This window comes from Phasianus colchicus, chromosome 1 (assembly GCF_987193195.1).
Source record: "Phasianus colchicus chromosome 1, bPhaCol1.hap1.1, whole genome shotgun sequence".
In the NCBI taxonomy this organism is placed as follows: domain Eukaryota; kingdom Metazoa; phylum Chordata; class Aves; order Galliformes; family Phasianidae; genus Phasianus; species Phasianus colchicus.
The window spans coordinates 42,439,371-42,464,212 of record NC_143436.1 but is presented as its reverse complement, the minus strand read 5'-3'; the positions used below and the strand labels follow the sequence as shown (position 1 = coordinate 42,464,212).

At 34.7% G+C, this 24,842-nt stretch overlaps 1 protein-coding gene across 8 annotated transcripts in view; it reads right to left on the bottom strand.

Annotated features, from left to right (window-relative positions):
• LRRIQ1 (leucine rich repeats and IQ motif containing 1) overlaps nucleotides 1–24,842 on the bottom strand; it is a 99,134-nt gene that overhangs the window by 49,396 nt on the left and 24,896 nt on the right. For 6 of the 8 annotated variants that reach the window (XR_016466171.1, XM_090139408.1, XM_090139418.1 and 3 more), the window contains 4 exons: nucleotides 23,862–24,038; nucleotides 14,453–14,917; nucleotides 12,597–12,735; nucleotides 10,276–10,395 (listed from right to left, as the gene is read on the bottom strand). Coding sequence is in view for 7 of the 8 variants with exons in the window: in XM_090139408.1 (XP_089995534.1) it covers nucleotides 10,276–10,395; nucleotides 12,597–12,735; nucleotides 14,453–14,917; nucleotides 23,862–24,038 (901 nt within the window). In the remaining variant the exon portion in view is untranslated. Of the gene's footprint in view, nucleotides 1–7,531; nucleotides 8,567–10,275; nucleotides 10,396–12,596; nucleotides 12,736–14,452; nucleotides 14,918–23,861; nucleotides 24,039–24,842 lie in introns of those variants that run through there. The other 2 variants (XM_090139430.1, XM_090139428.1) reach the window with 2 other exon arrangements.

The following is a 24,842-nucleotide window of genomic DNA, read 5'->3' as shown; positions in this document are numbered from 1 at the left end:
TCATGAACCTATGTTGGCTGTGACCAAAGACCACATTGCCCTTCAGGTGTTTTTCAGTAACTCCCAGCATAATATTTTCCATAACTTTACCAGGCACTGAAGTGAGACTGACAGGCCTGTAATTACCAGGGTCTTCGTTCTTGTCCTGCTTGAAAATTGGAACAATGTTTGCCAGCTTCCAATCAGCTGGGACTTTTCCAGATAACCAAGATTGTTGAAAAATAATTGACAGATATCTCTGTGACATCAGCAAGCTCTCTGAGCACTCAGGGATAGATCCCATGGAGCCCCATGGACTTCTATGTACTCAGGTGAAGCAGCAAATCCCACACAAGTTTGGGGTTGATTGGGACTTGATTGTTACCACAGTCACTGTGACTTCATCTATATTGAGGTACACGAAAATGGCAATTTTCTTAAATATTTTTCTCCTCCTCTCTTTGTACAAGAACCAATGGAGCTGCAAAGAGGCAGATTCCTACTTCGTGTAAATATCAATCAAATTAATTTTGTTGTAAAATGATGTGTCCAAGAATGACTTAGGTATTTGTATGTCTTACATTAAAAGTGAATATGATTCAAGACTGACTGTCAGATTTCAGGTCAAGCTCAAACCCTAGCTATCTGAATTTCTGTCACTCCAATTTGTTTCAATGCATTTGTTACTGATAGAAATCAATAAAGTCATGAAACATGAGAAGTAATATTCTGCAGTTCTAGTCAATTTCAGGGAAAAGAAATCACTTAAGTAGCGCACAGATCAAATATTTTTGTTTTATACGCTTGCACCATAATTCAGTTAAAATTCTTTTCAAATTCAGGTTAAAACTTTTCTCACAAATACTTTCTTAGCTCAGTGTTTGACAGTTAATAATTTAATATTCTCCACTGTGTTTCTGTTTCTTACATTGTCTATAAAATGTCTTTCAGTGTTCTAAGCGCTGAAAAGAAATATCAATGAAAATAGAAAAACAAGATGCAAGAGTAGAAATATGCTAGACCAAAACAAAACAAAAAAACCCAAACTGATTTATCACTAAGATTATATCAACTGATAAGAAGCATCTTTGGCACTAGAATAAGCATGTAGCATATTATAAAAATATAGCACACTGTCATCTGCTCTGGCCAACAAAAATAAACACATAATTGATTTTTAAACGTATTATCTTTCACTGTGTTTATGCCCAGAGAGATAGCACTAAGTTCAAGAAACTCCTGTCCATATCTTTCCCATAAACACTGTCCTAAATTATAACTAATGCAAAGTTTATTTGCCAAAAACTAAGGCTAAAAATTAGATCAATTTCTACTGAGATAGACAAAGAAAAAAATGCAGCCTGAGATGAATTACAAAACAAATAAAATGATATTGTTTGATTGCATGTTCTATGTAAGCAGGCGTTTACTACTATATTCATGTTTATTTCTGAAGTCAAAGAAGTAGTTTAACTCTGAAAAGTCTATATGGGTCTGAAACTACCCCATGTTTCCAAACATGGTAGGCCTCAAAATCACAAGATAATGATCCGACAAAACTGTGAAACTACTTTTTAGAATTAGGGAGAATTTGATCTTTATGCCTCTTTACTTTCATTTTCATGTTATCTCATTCTCTGCTTTCAAGATAGTAATAGTTTAGCCAGAGTAATTGTCCAATTTATATTTACCTAGGGATTTTATTCATATGGTATTTTAAAATAAAATTGAAAATGTAGTCAATGGAATATTTTTGCAAAGAGAGGAGATTAATACACAAAACTCACTCTGAACTGAGTCATGACTGGTCCCAGAAAATGACAATAAATATTGAGAATGGGAGGGATAAAGAAAACAGTTTTATTTTCAAAAATGTTTCTACATTACTATTCCACATAGATAGGGTATAGAATTCTTTCAATTTACAAAATATTCACCCTGCACATCATCTGCCTGGTTTTGCCTAATTCGTTTCTCTGGATTTTTGCTTCGCTTGGTGAGGAAGGCCATTTGTAATATTCTTGGTCTTTAACATCAAATAATAGCTTTATTCCAACCAGATTTTGCAAAGTATCTGCCTTCTCTGCATTCCAAATAGTTTTGAAGAACAAAACAATAGGCAATAAGAGTTAATAAATACATAAAAAACTCAGAATGAATCTTTCCACTAGTTTTCTTTATAGAATACAAGCATAAAGTTTTTCATAGTCGAAATGTCTTTGCTTTCTACTTTGTTATCTTCTGATGAATATATTTGATATATAAATCAACCTGTTGAAACAGAAAGACAAATGAAAAGCTACTTTAACCCAAGGTAGAATTTTAAACAGCATTCTATGACTATTTGAAAAAAGATTACAAAATCCATTTTTGAGCAACGCACATGACATGAAGAAATACTTTTCCCAGTATTAGAAATACTATAAGTTAAATGAATGCTCTGGGATTTGGGGCAGCAAGTGTGAGTGGTGAGGAAGAAGGCATCATATACTGAATGTTAACCCTGTGGATATTCACAGTAGAAAAGGGCAAACTAGAACAAGCCATACTGGACTGTCTCTCATCTTGCAGAAAGCTGTTAACTTTTTCTTTTGATTCCTGGCAAACATATTTTGTGGTGCATTTCAGTCAAACTCAGTGCTAATCAAGCACAAAATATTTCACTTAATATTCACTGGACTTCATTTCTGCCAAAGCCTAAGTATTCCTTGCTAAAAATGTATTCTCTAAAATATAATACATTTTTGAAAACTTGCTAGGAAATCACAAATTTTTAGCTCTTATAGAAGCTGCAGAAGGACCAAACAAGTTTTCTATGCTTATTTAAAAGTGTTGACAGATTGTGATCAAGAACTGCCTGAAGTTTGAATTTAGCCTTTTCTAGTTTTTCTAAGAAACTTGAGTTCATAAGTAAAGCTCAGTTCAACATTCAGAAGTTGATTGTTAGTTCAGAGCATGACTTTCTAAAAAAATTTCCAAAGCTAAGAGAGTATCAAAGATCATCCTCTACTTTGTTAAACTATTTTTCCATTTCCAGTATGCCACAAATGCAGCTAAACTTCTGCCATTCCAAAACTGTGTGTAAGTGCATTGATCTGACCAACTATATATATAAAAAAAAAAACACAACTGTATAGATTTTTTTTTTTTTTTTTTTTTTTTTTAGCGGGACACATAGGTCATTTTATAGAGAACAAATCTCTGAACTGTGAGCAATAGCAAAAGTAGCCTTTTTCTCTGCAGTTCTTTCATGCATTTTCATGTATGTTGTATTTGGTGAAGATAAAATAAAGTAGCACTCTAATAAGGGTTATTTTAACTCCTGGAATGCTTTTTCAAATCTGCCTCTACGTAGGTAGGCAATGCTGGGCATGCTTTCATTCTCATGATTGCTAAAACCAGTGCTGTAAGCCAAAAAAGTAACACGTCATACATATCCCTAAGAAACATCACAATAATGAACTGAGCCCAAAAGCTTTTTAAAATTTCAGAGAACTTGTTAATAGAGTAAATTCTTGCAGGAAATTTAGAACAGCTTAGTGGTGTAGTTGCCTAATTTTAAGAATGATGTATTAGGATTTACTCAAAAAAAAAAAAAAATCACTCTTCAAAGAAAAACATTTCAGAATATATTATTAGGGAATATCTTCTCCAAAGCTATTTTTTTTCCAAAATTATTAGTAAAGTCAAAAAATTGACTGTTCTTTCGAAATCATTTAATATATGTACAGATGTGATTTTTCTAAATACCTATGACTAAAACAACAAAAATAATTTTGGCAACTAACAAAATAAGTGAATAATGAAAATTTCAGGGACCCACAAATCCTTCTTTCACAAAAAATGTTGATTGAGTACATACATACTTAACTCTCCACAAGTCTGAAACCCACTGTAATTTATCAAAGTCTTTCATTACCTACATGACCCACATGTTTTTCAGAAAAGCAGTTCTGCTTTAAGCCTGACAGTTTTCAAAGGATTCACAGAATCACAGAATTGCCAGGGTTGGAAGGGACCTCAAGGATCATGGATCTCCAACCCCCCTGCCACTTGCAGGGCCACCAACCTTCCCACCTAATGCTATACCAGGCTGCCCAGGGCCCCATCCAATCTGGCCTTGAACACCTCCAGGGATGAGGCATGTACCACCTCTCTGGGCAGCCTGTTCCAGTACCTCACCACTCTCTCTGTAAAGAATTTCCCCCTGACGTCCAACCTAAATCTCCCCTCCCTCAACTTAAAACCATTTCCCTTCGTCCTGCAGTTATCTACCCTTTCAAAGAGTTGATTCCCCTCCTGTTTATAGGCTCCCTTTAGGTACTGAAAGGCTGTAATGAGGTCACCCCGCAGCCTTCTTTTCTCCAGGATGAACAAGCCCTGCTCCTTCAGCCTGTCCTCATAGGGGAGGTGCTCCAGTCCCCTGATCATCTTCGTGGCCCTCCTCTGGACCCTCTCCAACAGTTCCCTGTCTTTTTTGTACTGGGGGCTCCAGACTTGGACGCAGTACTCCAGATGGGGCCTCACAAGAGCAGAGTAGAGGGGAACAATCACCTCCCTGTCCAACCTCACTAAGCTCCTGTCTCATTTAGCCCGCCCCTGAAACTACTCTAAGATCTCAAATGCACTCTTCCCTGAAAAGGGAGAACTGGCCTCCTCATACATAGAGAAAGCTGAGGCACTTAAAGAGTTATTTGCCTTGGTCTTCAAGGCTAGTCAGGCTTCTCACACTTCTTGTGTCCCAGAACATCCAAGCAGGGATTGAGGGTGCAAAATCCCCCCCGATGTTAAGAGCAGAGCAAGTCTGAGACCACCTCATGAGGCTGAACATGTACAAGCCTATGGAGCCAGATGACATGCACTCCAGGGTTCTGAAGGAACTGGCTGATGTGGTTGTCCAGCCATGTATTTTGCCTATGAACTTTCCTAGAGAGTCCAAAACTTGGGCTGAGTAATGAGTCTAAAACTACACAGAATTGAGGACTTTTTTTTTTTACTTTTCTACATTTTTTTTCCTGGTTTTGGCCTGTTTATTCAATTGTGACACTTAACCATTTTTAGAGAAACAAGAAAGAGAAGCATAATTAATTATATAATTGTACTTTTCTATGTTATACTATATATATTAGAAGCGTTTCAGTGGCATTATAGAACTGAGACCACATGATGCAAAGCCAGAAAGCAATCAGAGTGCATTCTGCATAAGCTGTGAAGGTCACAACTTCTAGTGCCTGTGTTTCTGTTTATCAGATATTGACTCTGCAAAAACCTACCTCTAGGGCTAGGATATCTACTTACTAGATAACAAGATTTCAGCATTTTAGATAAGAATAACTGATAAAAAAATAGAAAAGAAAATCTACCTACCTGACCATAGACTAACATACCATATGAAGAATCATATGAAGATATTACTCATACACATTTATTTAAAAGACTGAGCTCCCAGTAGGTTACCTGAACCTTTTTCTTTTTTCAAAGAAAAGGATGAATCTGAGGAAATTTTCATCAGAGACTCTTTTGCTTTTCCATTTACACTGTAACTTCATAACAAATTTGATTTAAAAAAGGAATTGTGTTCTTTGCAGCACAAAACATACAAAAGTTTGATTCTGATCTGACATTTACAGGCGTGCTGTTGTAATTGCTTAAGTGTCAAGATCGGTCAAGTTATGGAGACCCTCTAACCTATAGGATATTTTCCTGGCATAAGCTAGAAATCAAGAATCACTGTCACAAGCTCACAATCTGGGACAAACCACATCATGCAGTGTTATCTCAAAAAGAAACAAAACACTGTGTGTGTCTAGTGTTGACAAGTGGTAAGTCTGCAAAAGGTGAGAGATATTAAGAAAAAAATGTATTCCATGTGTTTACTTTTCAAGAGTTAAAATATGCTCTAGCTTTTATTCCTCCTCCACTTTAAAAACAAAAAGGAAGCAAAACAAAACAAACAAACAAACAAACAACAACAACAACAAAAAAAAAACAAAGAAAAAAACAACAAAAGAAAAGAAGAATGATCTCCCAAGGACAAGTCAGAGCTAGACTAAGTTCTAAGTCAAAAATACAGTACTCGTGTATACTGTACTTCAGAGGCTGATTTCATAGACTAGAATTTGTTATTATTTACCTGAAAAATGATAGAAATTCACCTCAGCTCATCTCAAACTTAGGTGACTAAGTTGTTTAGAAGCTCTCCAAGCAGTCAGACAGCCTGAACAAGAATTTGCAATGTTGCAGTGCAACAGGTCATTGCCTTATACAAATGCCTTACAAAGGTATCTATATGCTCCTATATACTCTAGGAACATGGGTAATTGTTACCCAGCTGCTCTGGAGAGGGGAAAAAAAAGAAAAAAAAAAGTTTGTCTGTCTGATTGTGATTACGTAAAAAATGTGAAAAAAACTAGTCAAGAACTTTAAAAGCTATCAAACAGTGTGGTTTAAAAATTCAATTCAAGTAAGATCAGAAGCAGAACACTTTGTCTCAGAACTTCCTTTTGATGAAGGAAGTTGTAATGATTTTTTTTTTTTTTTAATTTGGCTGAAACTTAGAAAACGTTATTTTCTTTTTGAAAAAGTATGACTAGATATCCATAATTTAAACAAAACTCAAACCTAGTTTTGCAAAAATACAGTACTCTCTGTGCCATATTACCATCAATATTGGTAGTTGATAGAAGTAAGATATTTGACTGTATGTTGACCTAGTGTAGAACAACAGTAGTTGGCTCAATGACCACAGTTCTCAGAAGATGATTGTCATAAAAAGAGATTGTAGTCAATTAGTTCAACTTACTGACAGTGACATTTTGCATTTGACTCACACCATATTTTCATAATGAAAATAACAATGCTTATAGTTGCATGATACAGAAAGTAAGAGCTATGTCAAGCAAATGTATTGCCGGCTATCATCCATCAGAGATAAAGAACTCTGCCTTGTAGAGCTCAACATTTGCTACATGGATGGACTGCTGATGAAAGATTTTCCTAAGATCAACCTTCTGGAGCATATTGGCTGGAATTCTCCAAAGTCCACATGAAAGACATGAAAATATCACCAAATACCAGCCTCATACTTTCAGAGACATCTGCTGGCCAGATCTTTCATCTCATCTGGGATAGCCTGTTTGACACTGCACAACAAACGGACATAAAACAGTAATGCCATCAATTGCCTCTGAATGCCTTTGGCAATTTATTGGAGCAGAGATGAATACAAGAAGTTAGCAGTAATTGTAAAGGTGAAATGATTACTATTCATGTTATTGTGAGCAAGATGAAGATCTTTCCTCCAGTTCAATAACATGCAATCAATTTCTCACATGATATGGAGCCAGAGATTTGTACTAATAATATATCTCTGCTCAACATGCATAAGTGGATAAAATAGATCTTTGGAAAAGACTGCAGTTTTAAGACTTCTGTTAAGACTTCAGCAGTCTTAAGACTGCTGTTTTAAGACTTCAACTTCCACAAAGCATTAGACGCACTGAGTTTACAATTAAGATATTAAAAAGTTATTCAATGAAGACTGGTACCTAATGAGTGACTTACTGCACCATTATGTTTGCAACTTATTTAAATAGAAGCTTGCACACTAGTGACTTTGTGAATTGCTAGATAATACAGAATGAAATCACTGTAACTGAAATCTTACATAATATGGATATAAAAATAATGATCATACCACAAAACGGTGAACTATGATTTAGTAGACATGATTTGACATTTTTGTATTAGGTTGTAATTAGGAAAGGTTATTGTCTCACTGCATTCACTCTAACCAACAGTAAAATCCGCAGTACAAAACGGCATCCAGATCTTTTTTTGTTCTTCCTTCACACTCCAGCATATGGGATCTCTTAGCCCAGCAATACATACTCCTCCCTATACACTTTTTTGAGACCCAACAGATAGCCACTAATGTAATGTGTCATTATTTGGCTCTGCTTCAGCACTTTGCTATAAAAACACCGAGGCCAGAAAGAAGGGATATAGAAGCAAAGACTTCTCCAGACTTCTTGTTTCAGCTAAAGTAAAAAGTCCATGTGATTTCTTTATATTGCACACAGTTAATAATATGACACAACTGTATCAATCATCACTATTTCACACAAACTTTTCAGTAGGTCAGTCATAACACTACTACATATTTTGTACAATCTAGTGAACACAATATGCTTGAAACAAACAGAAGAAAAAATATGATAAACATCACAGGGTATGAGAAATTTCTGAATTCCACTTACAGTCAATCTTGAACTCTGAAATATTTAATCACTGATATCCTTTCTAAGCTTAAACATTTTAAATTTACCACATTCAGAACTTGGAAGAAAATAGGTATTATATTTTTCATCACAACAAGCTAAGGGATTGAATAATTTATTCAACATTAATTTCCAGTTCAGCCTTTGAGTGATGCACAAATTAAAATGTTAGTTTGGTGATTTTGGAAAAAAGAAAATGATGTATGGCAACATCAGAAAGTGATACAGTGCAAGACTCACTGAAATCATCTGGCGTTTATTTTCCTAACTCCTCCACTCCTTTCTTTTCTCGTTGGCTTCAGGAGCACCTGTACAGATGTGATTACCTTGCTGACAGATGGAACAAAATTGCCCACGTAATTTTCAGTTAAGCAAACACAAACAAACCAAACAAGATTATTTGGGCAGGAGAGTGAAGCAAGCCTGGCTCAATCAACTTAAAGTATATGAGATTCTGAACTACAGGCTGAATAATTCAAAACAGGGCATTTTCCTTGTTTTCTACAGATGAACACATGCTTTCTTCTGGTGAAAAAAAGTAAATCTTTTCACTTTCTGCTTTTTATTACTCTAGAAAGAAGGCAGGGGTCAGAGAATGTCAGTTAATGAGACTGTTCTTTTTTTATATATATTTTAAAACAAATATTAAAAAAAAAACAAAACCCTAAAATTTAAGCTAGATCTCTGTTTAAACACACACATTTCCTGTCTACCAAATGATTCTTGGTAATACTACCTCAAACTTTTTACATGTTCTAATATAGCAATTCTGAAAATCTTTAGATAGATGCTGAAAGAGGGAAGAAAAAAATTGCCCCAGTCATCAAGTCACCAGAAATTATTTATAAAGTCTGACTACTTTCTAATGGGATATAAGATGGATGACACTCAGATGATCAAAGACTGATGAACTGCACACTTAACGATACATCTACTTTTCTATGACCCCCACAAGCATGTGAGAGAACATTGCTTCAGACAAGTAAATATGTGAATAGGTAATTAACAACTGCCTCATCATGCATACTGAGACTAGAACCAATGCAGAATATGTCTTTTGAGGCACAAAATTTATATTGCTTACTCGATGACAATGTTGATCCTGTGGAAATTTCTTTTTTTCTTTAATTTAATTACTGATAGAATTTTGACAGCAATATTCCATAATTTGAAGCTTGCTTTTCACGGAATCACAAAATCATAGAATCACTAAGGTTGGAAAATACCTCCAAGATCATCCAGTCCAATAGTCCACCTTTTATTCTTTTTTTCTTTTGTTGCCTTTATTTTGTGAAAGCAAAACTTCTGGCCCAATTTCAACATTATGAAACTTGAAGGCCATTATTAACTCTACATAATTTGCAAAAGAACAACCAAAAGAAAACAAAATCTGTACTAGCAAACATTTCTGGATTTATTTATTTTCCTACAGAAGAAGTATAGAATATTATTTTTTTCCTGATTTATCTGTATTTTGTTCATTATCTTTAGCACTTTACCTATGGGATAAATGTAGAGCTAATAAGCCTGCTTCACCTCTGTTACTGGTGAGGTGTTTCCTTTTACTGGATTCCTGTAACACTGAATTAATATATTTTCTATATTTTCAGATGTATTATTGTTGTCAGCCTCTCATGAAAATGAATAAAATGTACATTTTTATACACCTTATAATCAGTTACTAGGATACTAAAAAACTAAGGACTTTTAAAGAAAAATAGTTGTTTCCTTATTCTCATGTGTTCTTTAACTACAGAAATATATGGGGATCTATGGTGTGTTTGAAATTAATAGCAGAATAACTACCAGAAAATCTCAAAGAGAAGAAAGCAATTAATCCATGACCGATACATTTAAATGAGTTATACATATCAAAGACTTCTTCATTTCTGGACATTGAACATTCTAGCCCTGATAGTCCTTTCAATTTCTTTTAATTTCAACACTTACACGATCATTTTAGAATAAGCATACCTTATACTTGACATGAAATTTTTATGCTAATGGATATGCTTACTTCACGAGATACAAAATCATCCACATTTATTTCTTCATAGTTATCATCCACTTCATCACTTTTAACAGCTGCTAGTGCACTGGCCAATTTTCTTCGCAAAAGAAAGCCCTTCCAAGATGCCTAAACAAAAAATTTAAAGCATGTTATACAAAGTCATAGATCAAACCCAAATCCAGATTCTCTATGTTATCCCATTAGGAAGATAAAACATCTTGGGTCCTGGTTTAATAGCTCAATGATCTGTTTTTTGAACTTTATGTGACATTTAAAACTACAAGACAAATTAAATGCCAGCATATGTCTAAAGCTAAGAGTACTCAAGAGGCTCTCCACAAGTAAGCAGAAAGGAATCCTGCAACTCCCTCAACTATAAACATGAGTCAACTAATTAATTATTTGACAATTCCTTGAGGGACTACTATAAACTGAAAGGAAAGACTACATAAGAAAAAGCTGCGTGTTAACTTCCAAATCACTGAGAATAAAAATACACTTGTACTAAATGCCTTTTAGTTTATAAGTAGCTATTCTTGGAGACTTCTCATGCAATTGACCTAGGTCAGATATTCTCTCTTAACTGTCTAAGATCTTTATTTAAAAATAATACCAGTAGGAATATTACAACAAAGAAGCACTTCAGAAATTAGATGCTAGAAATAGTAGCAAAATATTATGAACACATATCAACCTACAGAATCAGATCCAGAGATCATAATGAAATAGATGGAAATAGCAAAACTAATTTCAAGACAGCAACTCTCTCCCAAATCACTGACATAATGAGAGTCGAAGATACCCTAAACATTTAAAATGCTATGCAAAAAAACCATCTCTCTTGAAAAGCGAAGTGTTGTCAGCATTTAACAGCTTTACAATGAAGGCACTAAAACATGAAGGATAAATCTTATATTCTGGTTTAGCAATTAGCTTGGTAATTTTTCTTAAATGATTGTCATTTCAATAGCTTCATAAAATGCTTAAAATATTACTGGTTTAAGAGACACAGTTCCTCACTGTTATAAAAATGATTAAATATATTAGATCTGCTTTCTTATCATTTCATTGGTGATTTTTTTTTTTCCTACTGATCTTCATAAACAGCCAGATAGAACAATACTGAGGGATCAAGCGAAAAATATATTTCATTCAAAGAAAACATTAGTTTTTATAAATGCAATGGAGGAAAAAAAGAAAACATTCTTAATAGTCTTACAGTTTATCCTTCTGTATGTACATCTGTTAACACAGATCTATGAATGCAGATCAGCACTCAATTGAGATCAAAAAGACAAATTATATTATAGCAGTTTTAAAGAAATGAGACAGTAAACTGCCTTACCGTATAAATTCGTGATGTACTTACCTTTGGAATGCAGTTCTAGTTACTCCTTTAAAAAAAGGATACATCAGAATAAAGGTTCATAGAGAGAGAAAAAGATAAGTACAGTGTAGTGTGAAGAGACCAAGTAGACTGAACTCATTAAGGAAAGAGTGAATATAAGGATGGATATGAAAGACATACAGATACTTAAAATACAGAGAAAAGTCTACATACTTCCACGTTAACTTTGAAACTCATCAAGTTTGGGACAAAGAAAAATGGATTAAATAAATTTGTGCAGATAACTCTTAGCATACTAGCTACACACTATACTCAAGAAACAAATTGAGCAATAGTGGAAAACTTGGCCTAAATATGTAGAAAAATCCATGGACCCTGGCAACATGGCATATAGATTCAGTATCTCTTTAGAAAACTAAAGAGAGCCAAGGCATGGACTTGAATTCATGCACATAGTTAACTTCTAGCCCAGTATCTAGCATAGAACAGCTTAAGCCTTGGTGAGCTGCCAATGGCAGTATGAATGAGGGAATACCTTATTTTGGGAGATGAGGAAACAATGTAAGGCATGAATAAGTAGAATGGAAGATATGGATTGAATGCTTAATTGTATAGATATGAGACATGTTCTATCACTTATACAGCATTTGCCAGTTAAATAGCATAGACATACACATCAGTAAGAGCTTGAGCACAATATGTCTTAAACTTAATGCTAGAACTAAAAAAAAATAATAATAGTTAATTCAGGGAAACAGTGAATAAAGTGAAAGTATTTTTATGCTTTTACAAAACATTTTGTAAAGAAGGCTGTCTATTAGAAATATTAAGCTTACAATTTTGAATAATAAAAAAAAACTTTAACAACAAATCTATTGATAAGATCACAAATAAAAATATATGAGATATAAAGTACACAAAATAAGTAAGATATTTTTCTTACTAAATCTGAAAATTGGCAAACAGAATGTAAACAAACCTGGATTACTGTGGCAGCTGCATGTTTCTGTCTTGACACCTGTCCCAAATGATCATTCCTTGTTTTGGTGCAGTCGGCCTTCCTTCTGGTATGGTACTTCCTCCAGTGAGACTGGATCACTGATGCTGCCACACGTAACCTAGTAATGAAAATAAATACCTTCATGAATGATATAACCTCATCAGCAAACTTGGGTTATCATAGTTGCCCAGCCATAAAACCACTGAAAGAACAGCACTATGTATTGGAAGGCTCTGACATTAAACTATAAATTACCACCTGGATGCAGTATAAATGTTCAGAAACACAGTTGCATATTCACTCCATATAGCTTTGGAAAGATTTCTATTCACAACGTTAATTAGATTCTACATTCACTGGAGAGAAAGTGTCCTCAAAGCAAAGATTAGGAGCAGAAATAGTTTAATAATAACTAAGTAATCTGTCAGAGGAGGGGGGGGGGGGAAGAAGAGAGGCATTTATCTTCCATACTGAAAAATATTAGAGGTGGCTAAGTTGCATACTGAAAACTGCATGATATAAATATCTCCAGTGGAGCAGAAACAAAAAACTGACAAAGCGCCATTTAACCTTTTGCCTCCGGTTTAACACTACTGGCCACTAATTATGTGTGTACATTTTCTAAGTTGGCTATTGCTTAAAAAGCACCGATTGGAGGCTACTTAGGCTTGTTCAGTGTCTGAGCTTTCTAAATATGTAGTCAATTTTTTGAGGGAGAAGAAGTTTAATGCGTTCTGCATTAGCATGTTACTAACTTGGAATCCTCCACAAAATTCACATTACAGTTCACCAGTGAGTTTAAGAAAATATAACTAAATTTCTCCCAGTATTTACATATCTTCTTTCTTTGTATAGTGCATTTATTTAAATAATGAAGTACTTTTAGCAAAAAAGATGTTCCACCACAAGTCACAGCATACTTCAGAGGCTAAGCAAGAAGAAAGAAGTGCACAAAGTATTTCTTCTTAAAATATGTTTATTAAGTTTACCCATCAATGTGTATTTTTGAAAACAAATTATAATGAATTCATAACTGAATTTTTGGGTCCTTAGAGAAAAAAACTTCAGCTTTTGTTTTCTCTGACTGCAAAACCAGAACCATACACCAGCAGCAAATACATTCCCAAGAGGTAATAAACAATTTATTTTATGCAAGAGAATATTTGGGGGGCACAGAACAAGTTGAACCAGCCCTTCATAGAAGTAGAGGCAGAGGTGAAGTGAGTTGAGGCATGTTGTAGGAGTATCAAGGGCAGGGCAGATTAGCTCCTCAGTCATCATAACAGCAGGAGACTGGCCTAAGGTCAAGGGAGTAGGATGGTAGGTAGATTTAAGCAACTTTTACATCTTGCCTTCTAAATGATACTGGCTGTAAACTCTACATAGATGAACCTTGAATGTCTTGTGAACAATACAATAGAAAACTTTACACTAGTTCGTAGTTTAAATTCCCCCCAGATTTCCACAAACAACCTAGTATTTTCACCTCTAATGTTGAATGTTACTTGTGTATTGATTGGGTGGTGTCATAAATGCATTGCAAATAAGAAGGAAAAGTTAGGAGATCAAGAGAAAGTTTTAAAATTCTTTTATTAGACAGTATTTTAAAATTAAGTGCATACTTACCTATAATATATTACCTGATAAAATATCATATGGAATTGTTAAGATGGAGATCCAGCATGTATCACTTTTAAGAAATTCCTTACTTTCTAATCAACTTCAAAATATTATTTTCATACTATCTGCTCAGTGTATATGTTTTAAACAGGGAATCCTCACTCTTTATGCCTATCCATATAATCTATTTGAAAGCAAACCAAAATCTGTCTTACCTTTCTGTATCATTCTCAAAATCTCTTCCCATATTACTTTCTATAACTGACTGTTGCAATGTGAACTGAGCAGATATGTTCTTGTTGCCATTGCTCTCCCCATTGTAATTAATACAAGACTCAGTGCTTTTCTGCTTCATTCTGTGATCTTCTTTATTTTCCTTTTGGTGCACAGATATGGAGGAGTTAATGACTGTGGCCTGAAAATGGCCAGTAGTAATCCATCTTTCAGAAGGATCCAACAAGACCTGTTTACTTTCTGTCACACCCATGATAAAGAGGTTATTTTCCTGTAGGCAGTCAGTGGATGCTTGCTTTAAATGATTTTGCAGTGCTTCTGGTCTGTCTCTGTCAGTAGTGCTTAGTTCACCATACTCATGCGCACATCGATGTTCAATGCTAAGTTTCATCAACTGATTAAAATACCAGCATTGTCTCTGCACAGCATCAATGGAAGAGATAATTCTGAAGGAAGATAAAAATGTTATTACATATATTTCAGACTATGAACAATTTAAAAAATACATTCTCTTTATAAACTACTCTATATTCTGAAGTATCCCTGTTTCCATACACTTACAATGAATAGTCATTACTCTGAAAATCAGTTTCAATATTTACAAACCTTAAATACATTTTCATCTTTTTAGTAATATCTAAAATATAATAATATTATTTTATGTTTTTGTAACATTTTTAATGGTTTCAGTCTGAAATGGGCAGTATGGCATATATTTCATTGTTCATTTTCTGTGTGGTTAGAGTCATACAAAGCCAAAAATATTAGAAGACTTGATGTAATCTTGTTACAAAATCTATAACAGTATTCTTAATTCATTTTTTATTTAGGACCTCCGAAAGCTAATATAAAAATAACACTATTTTAAAAATTTGATTAGAACTACAGCAAGAAAAGTCAAACTTAGATTCTAACCAACAAACCACAACACTAGAGAGAATAAAGGAAAATAGAAACTTATAAATGTAAATACTTTTATAATATAGGGGATGGTGCTAGTCTAAAGTTCATGAAATATTACATTTCTTTGCTTTTTTTTTTTTTTTTTTTTTTTTTTACTGGTTAAACATTAGCTGAGTTCCTGTTTATCTTTGCTCACTTTTGACTTGGGGTTTTATATTAAGCTGTGAGTATTAGCCTGGTATAGCAATAAAATTGAGTAAAAGAATCATACAAAGCATCTGACTTCCCATCTGATTGGTAGAAAGAATCCAGGAACACTAACCTATGAAGTCTGGCTCTGATTAGTTGTACCACACCATCTAGGACTAGGGCAAGTAAGAGCAAATATGAACTAATTGTTACAGATACAGAAGGCTGTCTGTATTTAGACAGTGTTTATCTGTTATAATAGGTAGCAGGTACTTTTGGAACCAGCAAAACATTTTCCTTTGATAGAAGAGATAGATGCAGAGATCTGTAATCTGGAGCTATTTTCAGAGGAGCAAAAAGTCAATTCTAGGTCAGCAATGCAAGATAAAAAGTTGAAATAAAATCAGTTTTCTCAGGGGTCTGGAAAAAGTAAGTTCTAAGACAACAATTTGAGTAACAGAATTTCCTGTTTATCACTCTTGAAAGGCAAAGGTTTTTTTAACACTTTATTTTGAAAAGACTTGTTACCTTAATAACAACTTCCTCTAGTGAAGTTTAACTAAGAAATTGTTCAATTGTTAAGATCAGATCTTATTAGAGGAAAAAAGACACACTTTCTCTACTAGTACAAATTCAGTGCAGTCATCCAAAATATGAATGGCTAAATCTGAAGCCAAATTCACACATTATAATTAGACAACTATTATGCATTAGCTTTGATTGCCCAATACACATTACTTTTTTTCTTGTTAATTTAACAAATATGGTAGCAATTCCTAAAAAGATTTAAATCAACATATGCATTTGCTGGAGAATCTAACAAGTTCTAACTGCCTCCTCCTACGCAGTAAGAAAAGCAATTTCTTCATCATGAAATACTGGTAAGTATTTAGGAAGACCTATTTAGTAGAAAGTCTTCTCAAAGTTCTACAAAACACATTGAGAAGACGAGGGTGTGGGGTAGGGGTGTGGTGGAAAACAGATTCTTCCCCATCCTTTTGTTTTTTCTAACTTAGTTTTACATTGTTTTGTTTGTTAGATTGCTTGTTTATTTTTGCTGAGGCTTAGGAGTAAAACTTTGGAGAAAAGAAGAGACTTTTACATACTGGGCAAAATAAGCTTTTGTATGAAAAACATACTCTTAAAACGATCATTCTGAGTATTCTTCATTCTTAACAAATGGAAACAAGCAAAGAAAAAAAACCCAAATCTGTGACCGGAGTAGGATGCTGGTGCATCCTCTCCTTTGTCAGTTCCAGTGGCATCTCGAACAGCTGTTTCACTTTTTCAGAGGTTATACATGTGGCAAATAGAAACAGCAAAGACTGAAGGCAATTGAAAATTTAGATGAAAAATAATTATGCGGTACCAGAGGCCTTATGCTACTTTTTTTTTTTTTTTTTTTTTTTTTTAACAGAAGCAACTTCTTGGGGAGTTGCTAGCTAACTATAAATGTACTTGGGATTCTCTTGCAAAAGCGAAGTTCAGAAGAACGGACAATAGCTATTAAAATGGGTGACAATCAGGACAGTGTCTCCTTTGAGCCAAAAGGGATTTTAGGCACCTGTGGAGAGGAAGAAAAATAGTATAGGCTTGGGATATGTCCATCCTGTCAAAGCTGCTTCTTTCTCAGTGCCTCAATGCCTGCATTCCTGATAACAGAAACTTGGTACTGAAGATCAGTTACTCAAACCACAGAAAGGAAGCAGCAATCACAGAAAACACGCTGGACTGATTTACCTTGTTATTGGGAACAAAATTAAAAAACAAACAAACAAAAAACAACCACAAAACATATTATGGAAGAGAGAAGACAAAAAAAAGGACATTAAGACTTTTGACACCTATATATCTCCTTTTCAGTTAATGTAAATTCATTTTTTGTCTTTAAGAACTTTTTTGGTGTTATAGGTAAAGGGATCTGTTCATACTAACTTGTTTGTTTTGCTTCTTCGTTAAGATATATAACTTTGCTAGATATAACATTCTACGATTCTGTGATAAGCAAGGTTTTAAGTTGGCATCTAGAAAAAACAAGAAATGCAATTACCCTGATGGACACACCAAAATTCATACTGTCTGGCTGCTTAGTATGTCATATGAAATTGAATACAGCAGTCTCACTACAGCAAAAGTTTTATGGCTTCCGGTTTTGATGAGCACGTGCTCTCATGTTTAATCACCACCTTGATTTGACCTTAACAACTGAAAGCATGTCATACTCCATGTGAATTTTAGCACAGTCAGAAAGGATGCACTGGTTTTATGCAAAGAGAAAGAGAGAACAAACCAGAAGAGGAAAAGGTCAATCTTCAATCACAAGGTTTGACTGTGCTTTTATAGCAGCCTTGCTAGTATCTAAGCATCAAGATGCTACTTTCACAAGCAAATGCTAGAACAGAAAGATTTCTTAACAAAAGATGCGTGCTGGGTTTCTTCCAGGGGCTTCAAGAAAGGATAAAAGCACTAGAAACAAATTATTAACCATGGGGAAATTCAGGTCATTCATCCACTACTGACTATCACAGTTCCAGTCATAACATCAGTCCACCAAGAGTATTCATCAATGTCTTCATAAAATTAGACCAAACTCGTCTCAGTTTAACATGCAGTGTCTGGAGGGGCAAACCTCCACTGACACCTAGGAAGTGTAGTAACCCATGCACTAACTTAAAATTCAGCATAAAAAAATCTCACAGAGGCCAAAAAGGTAACAAAAAAGTCAGATGCGCCCAGCAAAGGTAGTTTTCTCGTAGCCACTGCAACTAAAGCATAGATATAATTCTACTCCTAAGTGTGTGCTAGCTTAATGTCATATTTTTAATATTGCAGCTCTATTTTGATTTTCTTAAGTTAAGTAGTGGTTGTTAACTTTTTTTTTTTCAAATAGAAATTATTCTTTCCTGTTTATAAGAGGAATGTACATATTTTGATATACAACATGTTCAAATAGTACACTCTAATTTTAACAGAGCTTTTTTTTTTGTAATATTGTCGAGCATTATTTCTGATGTTCAGCTGCAGGTTATAAAGTTATCTTACAAACACATGACGGAGGCCATGATTTATATGTTTTTATATGTTCTGTTCTGCAACCCTGCTTAAGAAATTCTTGTGATTTTCACTATATTATACAAACAGTATTTAAAAAGTTTCACTAGCCAGACATCTGCATATCTGACTACTGAAAACAAATTAACGCAGACAAGGTGATTTATGTAAGTTACTCTGAAGTAATGCTGCCTACTTATTTCCATGGAAACTGCAACAGATACAAAGAACACAATAACACAGTTTGGTAGAGGGGATTCTTAACTACAAAACACTGTTTTTCAACATAGTCGCCACCATTAGCTGATTCACATGAGTGAGCTGATCAAGATGCTCTTCATTTTGCAGTGCACAGCTGCCCAGAATGTGGCTTGTCTTTCACATCACTGTTGCGACTGTTTAAAATGTACCACTCAGCACCTCACTGCATTCACATCCACTGTCTCGTCTCCACAAACTCTCAGCAAGCATCAAGGAACATCAGTGGGTGCCATTTTTGCCACATGAGAGAATGCAATGACACACCTTTGCTTCATACGCACTTCCATGTTAGATGCCATTGTTTCAGACTGCCCCTCTGCTGCCATCTGTCACACAGCAACAAAATGTAACGGAATACTGGTGGGAAGGTTCAACCTCTACTGCCATACCACCAACACGTGTGCCAATATGATAAAAAAACAGACAGTACTTTTGATGCAGTCTTCATATTAGTTTTGATACCATTACTCACTACAAAACATATAAAAGTTATGGGATGTAAAACATTTATTAGAGAAATTTAGCTTAAAAATAAATGCAATTTTAAGCATGGTAAGAGCAGTGAACTTGCAGGCAGAAACAGCACAGACAATTGAACTAGGCAGCAGTAGTTTGTGAAACATGGATTAGGGAAGTGAGCAGTGATTAGATTTGGCAGTTTACATACTAGAGGTCGCACCTACAGGGGCTCATAACTTAGCAAGATGGGAAACAGAGAGAAGTTTGCTCAATTTTTGGCCTGTTCTTTAGCAATGTCATATTAATTCAATTAGTTTAGGGAAAGTATTCCAGTGTGTACATAGAACAGCTATGTTATTAAGGCTTATACATAAGCAAGTTGTTTAGAGTTTCCTTCACAGTCTCCAGTTTTCACTGTTTTTCAAGTGATCCAGAAAATACATTTTTAGTAAAAAAACAAACAAACAAAAACAACAACAAAAAAACCATAAGGGGTTTTCATGTACAAGAAATTCATTTTAAGACTAAATATGATAAGACATTCTTCAAATATCTCAGCAACTTCAAAATTTTGGTGGATGAATTCTCAAAATGTTAAGAAAATCAAAACCCAAAAACAACAACAAAAAGATACAAGACAAAAAAAAAAAAAAAAAAAAGCACTCAGGAAAGAAGAAAGAAGAGAAAGAAGAGACATTTATAAACTCTTCCTCTTCCCAAATATCTGCAAGTTCTTTCCACTAAAATTCAGAAAACCATAGAAAAATTCTCATTGGAAGAAACCTCAGGAGGTCTCTAATCCTATCTCCTGCCCCAAAGCAGGGTTAGCTCTGAGATCACACCAGGTTGCTTGGAGTTTTTTCCAATGACCTCCTGAAAGCCTTCAAGAATGGATACTGAAAACCTCTCTGGACAACATGTTGCAATGCATCACTATCCTAATGATGAAAGGGTTTTTCCTTATGTTCAGTTATATGGAATCTGGCTGGGATAGAATTAATTCTATTTATAGCAGCTTATATAGTAGACTGGTTCATATTTGTGACTAAAAGTGTCAATAGCACACCAACAGTAGATGTTGCTTGATTCTGTGTGCTTGCACAGAATCAAGGCTTTCTTTGTTTTTCATTCTGTCATTCTCAGTGGTTAGGCTGGAGGTAAGCAAAAGGATGGGAGGGGAAACAGTGAAGACAGTCCAACTGAACTGATGAAATGATATTGCATCCAATGTGATATCAGGCTCAGCAACAAAACTAGGGGGTAGTCTTTCTAACATGCCATTACTCAAAAAATGGCTAGACATTGGTCTGCTAGTGGAGATACTCAATGATTCATTTTTCATCCCTTGGTTCCTTTCTTTTTGTTTTACTATCCCCTTGCTCCCCTTTCCTTCACTTAATAAGCTATTTCTATCTCATTTGATGGAGTTTTCTCACTTCTGCTCTTTTGATTATCCCCTATCTACTTGTGGTGGCTGGAGAGGAGTGAATAAACAGCTTGTGGATTCTTAGTTACTGGCTAGGCTGAACCCATCAAATCAGTCTGAACTTCTCAGATATAGTCTGTCACTCTGTCTTAGTCAGCCACTCCTGCTGTGCAAAGAACCTTGTTTTTTTCAGGCCTGTGCTCAAAACGCTTGACCATCTCACTGGCACTGCACTGGATTTGTTCCAGTTTATAAATATGTTTTACTTGTACAGAGCTGAATACTGGCTTAAATATGGAAATTATGGTATCAGTGTTGGAATATCATGAAGTTTGCACCAGGAGGGTCCCAGAAATGCTCACACAAAAACAGAAAGAACATCAAACGCAAGTCTGAATCAATGCAGGTTGGTGGTAACAGTCTCCAGGATCGTATAATTATTGGTGATGAGGTGTCACAGCTACGAGCTGGAGTCAAAATAGAAGTCCATGGAGTGGTGACAAATTCCTCATCAAAAGAGTTCAAGTCACAGCCCTCAGCAGCTAAAGTGATGCACACTTCTTTTGGGACAGGAAAGGGGTGATCCTTCTGGTCTTCCTGGACAGACCAGCCATCAACTCTGACTGCTACATCACAGGGTGGACTAAGCTGAAGACTTGAAATTCCATCGTCTGGCCAGATAAAAAAACAACATTTTTCTTGCAACACAATAACACCAGACCCGTACCAGTTTGAAGACTGTGGAAAACAATGACAGTCTTAGTTGGATCATCCTTTCACATCTATGTAGCCTGACTTCCACCTGTTCAGGCCTGTGAAAGATTGACTGATATTCTCCTAGCAAGGACACCACCACAGCAGCTGTGAAAGAACGGGTTCTTCTGCTGGTACAGATTTTTACAAGACTGGCATTCAGGCTCTTGTTCATTGCTGGCAAAAGTGCATATCTAATGGTGGTGACTACATTGCAAAATAGTATTTTGGATCTGATTATTTGTTCTATCAAATAGTGTTATTGTGCTCTTTGTATCTGTCGTAGTTTCCATGAAAATAAATAGGAGGCAGTATTTTCAGAGAAACCTACTCTCTCTATTCTCTACTATTTATTAGTGATCCAAAATACTGGACACAGTATTCTAGATGTAAGGGCTAAAAGAAATGGGGATACCCACTTCTCACAATCTTCCTGCAGCTGCAGCCCAGGATATTGTTAAAATTCTTTGGTAACAGGGCACATAGCTGACTCATATTCAGTTTCTTATTCATTCACACTCAAAAGGTCTTTTTCAGCAGAGATGCTCCCAGTATCAGTGGCTAGTCTGAACCTTTCTTGATGGCAGGAGTCATCTCTTAGGTAAAGAGCTTTGTACTTGTTCTTGCTGAATTCACAAGATTCCTGTTTATCTGCATCTCCAACATGCTTAGGTCCATGTATGGCAGCTCTGTACTCAGGAATATAAACCATTTCCCCCAGATTTGGGGTCATCTGGGAGCATGGTAAGTGCGCACTTCATCTTTTGCTCTGAGTTATTAATAAACGCATTTGAAGGATAAGTCTCAGTCTCAAGAGAATAGCATGAACCATTTACCACAATAATAGATGATCTCATTCCTACTATCTAACATTTTTTTTTTACCTGTTAAGCTGTCCATTCTTGCAGACCTAGGTTAAATAAACAATTCAATTTTGTGAATATTACCTTTCCTTCACACATTTTATAATCTTGCAGAAATGTATGTAGAAGTAAGAGATTCTACTCCAGATAAATCACCTTCATGTTCTAATTATAGTATGGCATTTTTTTCTGCAAAGAGTACCAGTGAAACAGGTATGAATGCTGAATATAAGAATTTTTTTCTCTACAATAAAGGAATAGAAACACTTTTTCTCCTCTCCTGTTTCACTTTCAAAAAGGAGTACCATTTCAAATGCTAAATGGATTAGGAAACTTCCTATTTACAAACCAGAAACAAAAAATTACAGTAGAGAAGTGTTCTTGAGGGGTCTCAAGGGGAAATATATGAGTTCCAAGAGCCATCTAAACACTTCATCTGTCAAAGAAAACTTCATAATTTCTCCCAGACCAATTTTAATCTAATTCTTAATATGAGTATCTTTTCAAAGAATTCTCAGTTCTGTGAACACTGAAGATTTTACTGCACTTTAAAAACATCCAATGATAAATCAAAATAATATACCTTTAAATATTAGTAAGACACAATAGGTAATAACTAGATGCTGAGAAAGTGTGGGTAATTTTCCTGGCCTAACAAATCACACAAGCAGAAATTTAGACTAAAGTACTGTCAAATGTCACAAGCTCCGCTTGTTCTGGTTCAGTACCAGGCACGATCAAGAAAATTATATTTCCAAACATCAGAGAAGTCAGATATTAAAAGAACTACAAGGATATTGTAAAATCTGATAGAAAATGTAAAAGAACTAAGAAATAAGAAAATGGGCAATATACCCAAGTGTGAAAATATGAGTGGTTTGCGATATCTATATAGGGTGAAGCAATGAAAAGATAAGAGGTATGAATAACTTTTACTACAGGATAACTAATCGTGATAATAAAGTAGCAAGTTTGATAAAATCAAAGACCTATAAACAAAGACATATGACCCAAGCAAGCAGAATGCAACTTTTTCAGCTTTCTAATCATTTGGAATACAAATAATATTCTAAAAAGTAGGAAAAAAAAAAAGAGCACTTATATCCAAACTAGGTTTGGTTAAGCTGAAACTGGTAGTCATGCTAATATGATTATATCAATTTCTTGATTTAAGATACTATATTAACCTTCCACTGTACTACATTGGGTGTAAGAACTCATCCAGCTGCTATTACCTCAAGATTCTCTTGAGTTGAATAATCTGTTCTCTCATACTTAAAACAACAAAAGTCAAGACCGACAAATACATTAATGTTTAAAATATTCCTTGCATTGCAGTTAATGATCTTAATCTCTTTCTTAACATAAATATAAATTTCCAGGCAAAAAAGGTAAGTAAAATTCATAATAAGAACACAGAGAACTGTACTAAGAGTATGTTAAAACATATTTCTTCAAGCAATTAATGTCCATATAAATACATACCCCTCTTCAACAACCTTTTTTTTCAGTAAAATGTTTTCTTCAATTTGAACTTGACAAAGTTCCAGAAAAGTTCTTGATTCTGATGCTTTGATTCTTTCAGTCACGGGTAAAGTATTATAATGCAAGTTTTCATCATCAAGAAACTGTAACCTAGGAAGGACCTTACATAAGGAAGGCCTTAAAAAAGAAAAAAAAGTCATAAAAAGTTTCATTTTTAAAAGAAGTTAAAAATTCCACTTTAGTGATAAAAACATATAACAAGGTGGAACATAATAATTAACAAAGTATTTTTATGTATTCTTAGTTCATATATTAAAAATCATCACTTTTGAAGTGATATGAAGAACCACCTTCTTAGCAATACATTGTTGGTATACACTGCTGAAGTACTGAACACAGGAAGGTAAAAAATATGTTCAGTTCATTATGTCTAGTACTTCACCTGCCTGATCAACAGGAAAATCTGACACTCCTGTGTTTAAGTACCTGCAACGTATTTGATTAGTAGGCAATACTATGTCACAGGATTGTACAGTACTGATTTTGCTGACACATTTAGAGGCTTAGATTTAAAAACAGCATTGAATACAAAACATTGACAGTCTTCATACCACAGTCATTTGCATAATAATTTACATAGAGCAATATGATATTCAGCATGACCGACATGAAAAAAATCCACTTTTGAACTTGGTCAGTGAAAGGGATGACAAATGAGATAACATTTTCATTTTATGACAGTAGGAGCCACTTATGTAAGAATGAAATTCATGTGCTATTTAAAAAAATTACTTAACAATTCTCTCACTTTTAGGTTACTGTAGTCTCTGATCTTGTTTTACATATTTCTCATACTATTTTGTTTAAAATTTTAATACTGCTGAAGTATTCAAAGCAACACATCAACACCCAATATTAAGTTATTGATACAGAGGAAAAAGTAACTATTGTAGGTTTTAAGTTTCTTTGCTATAAAAAGAC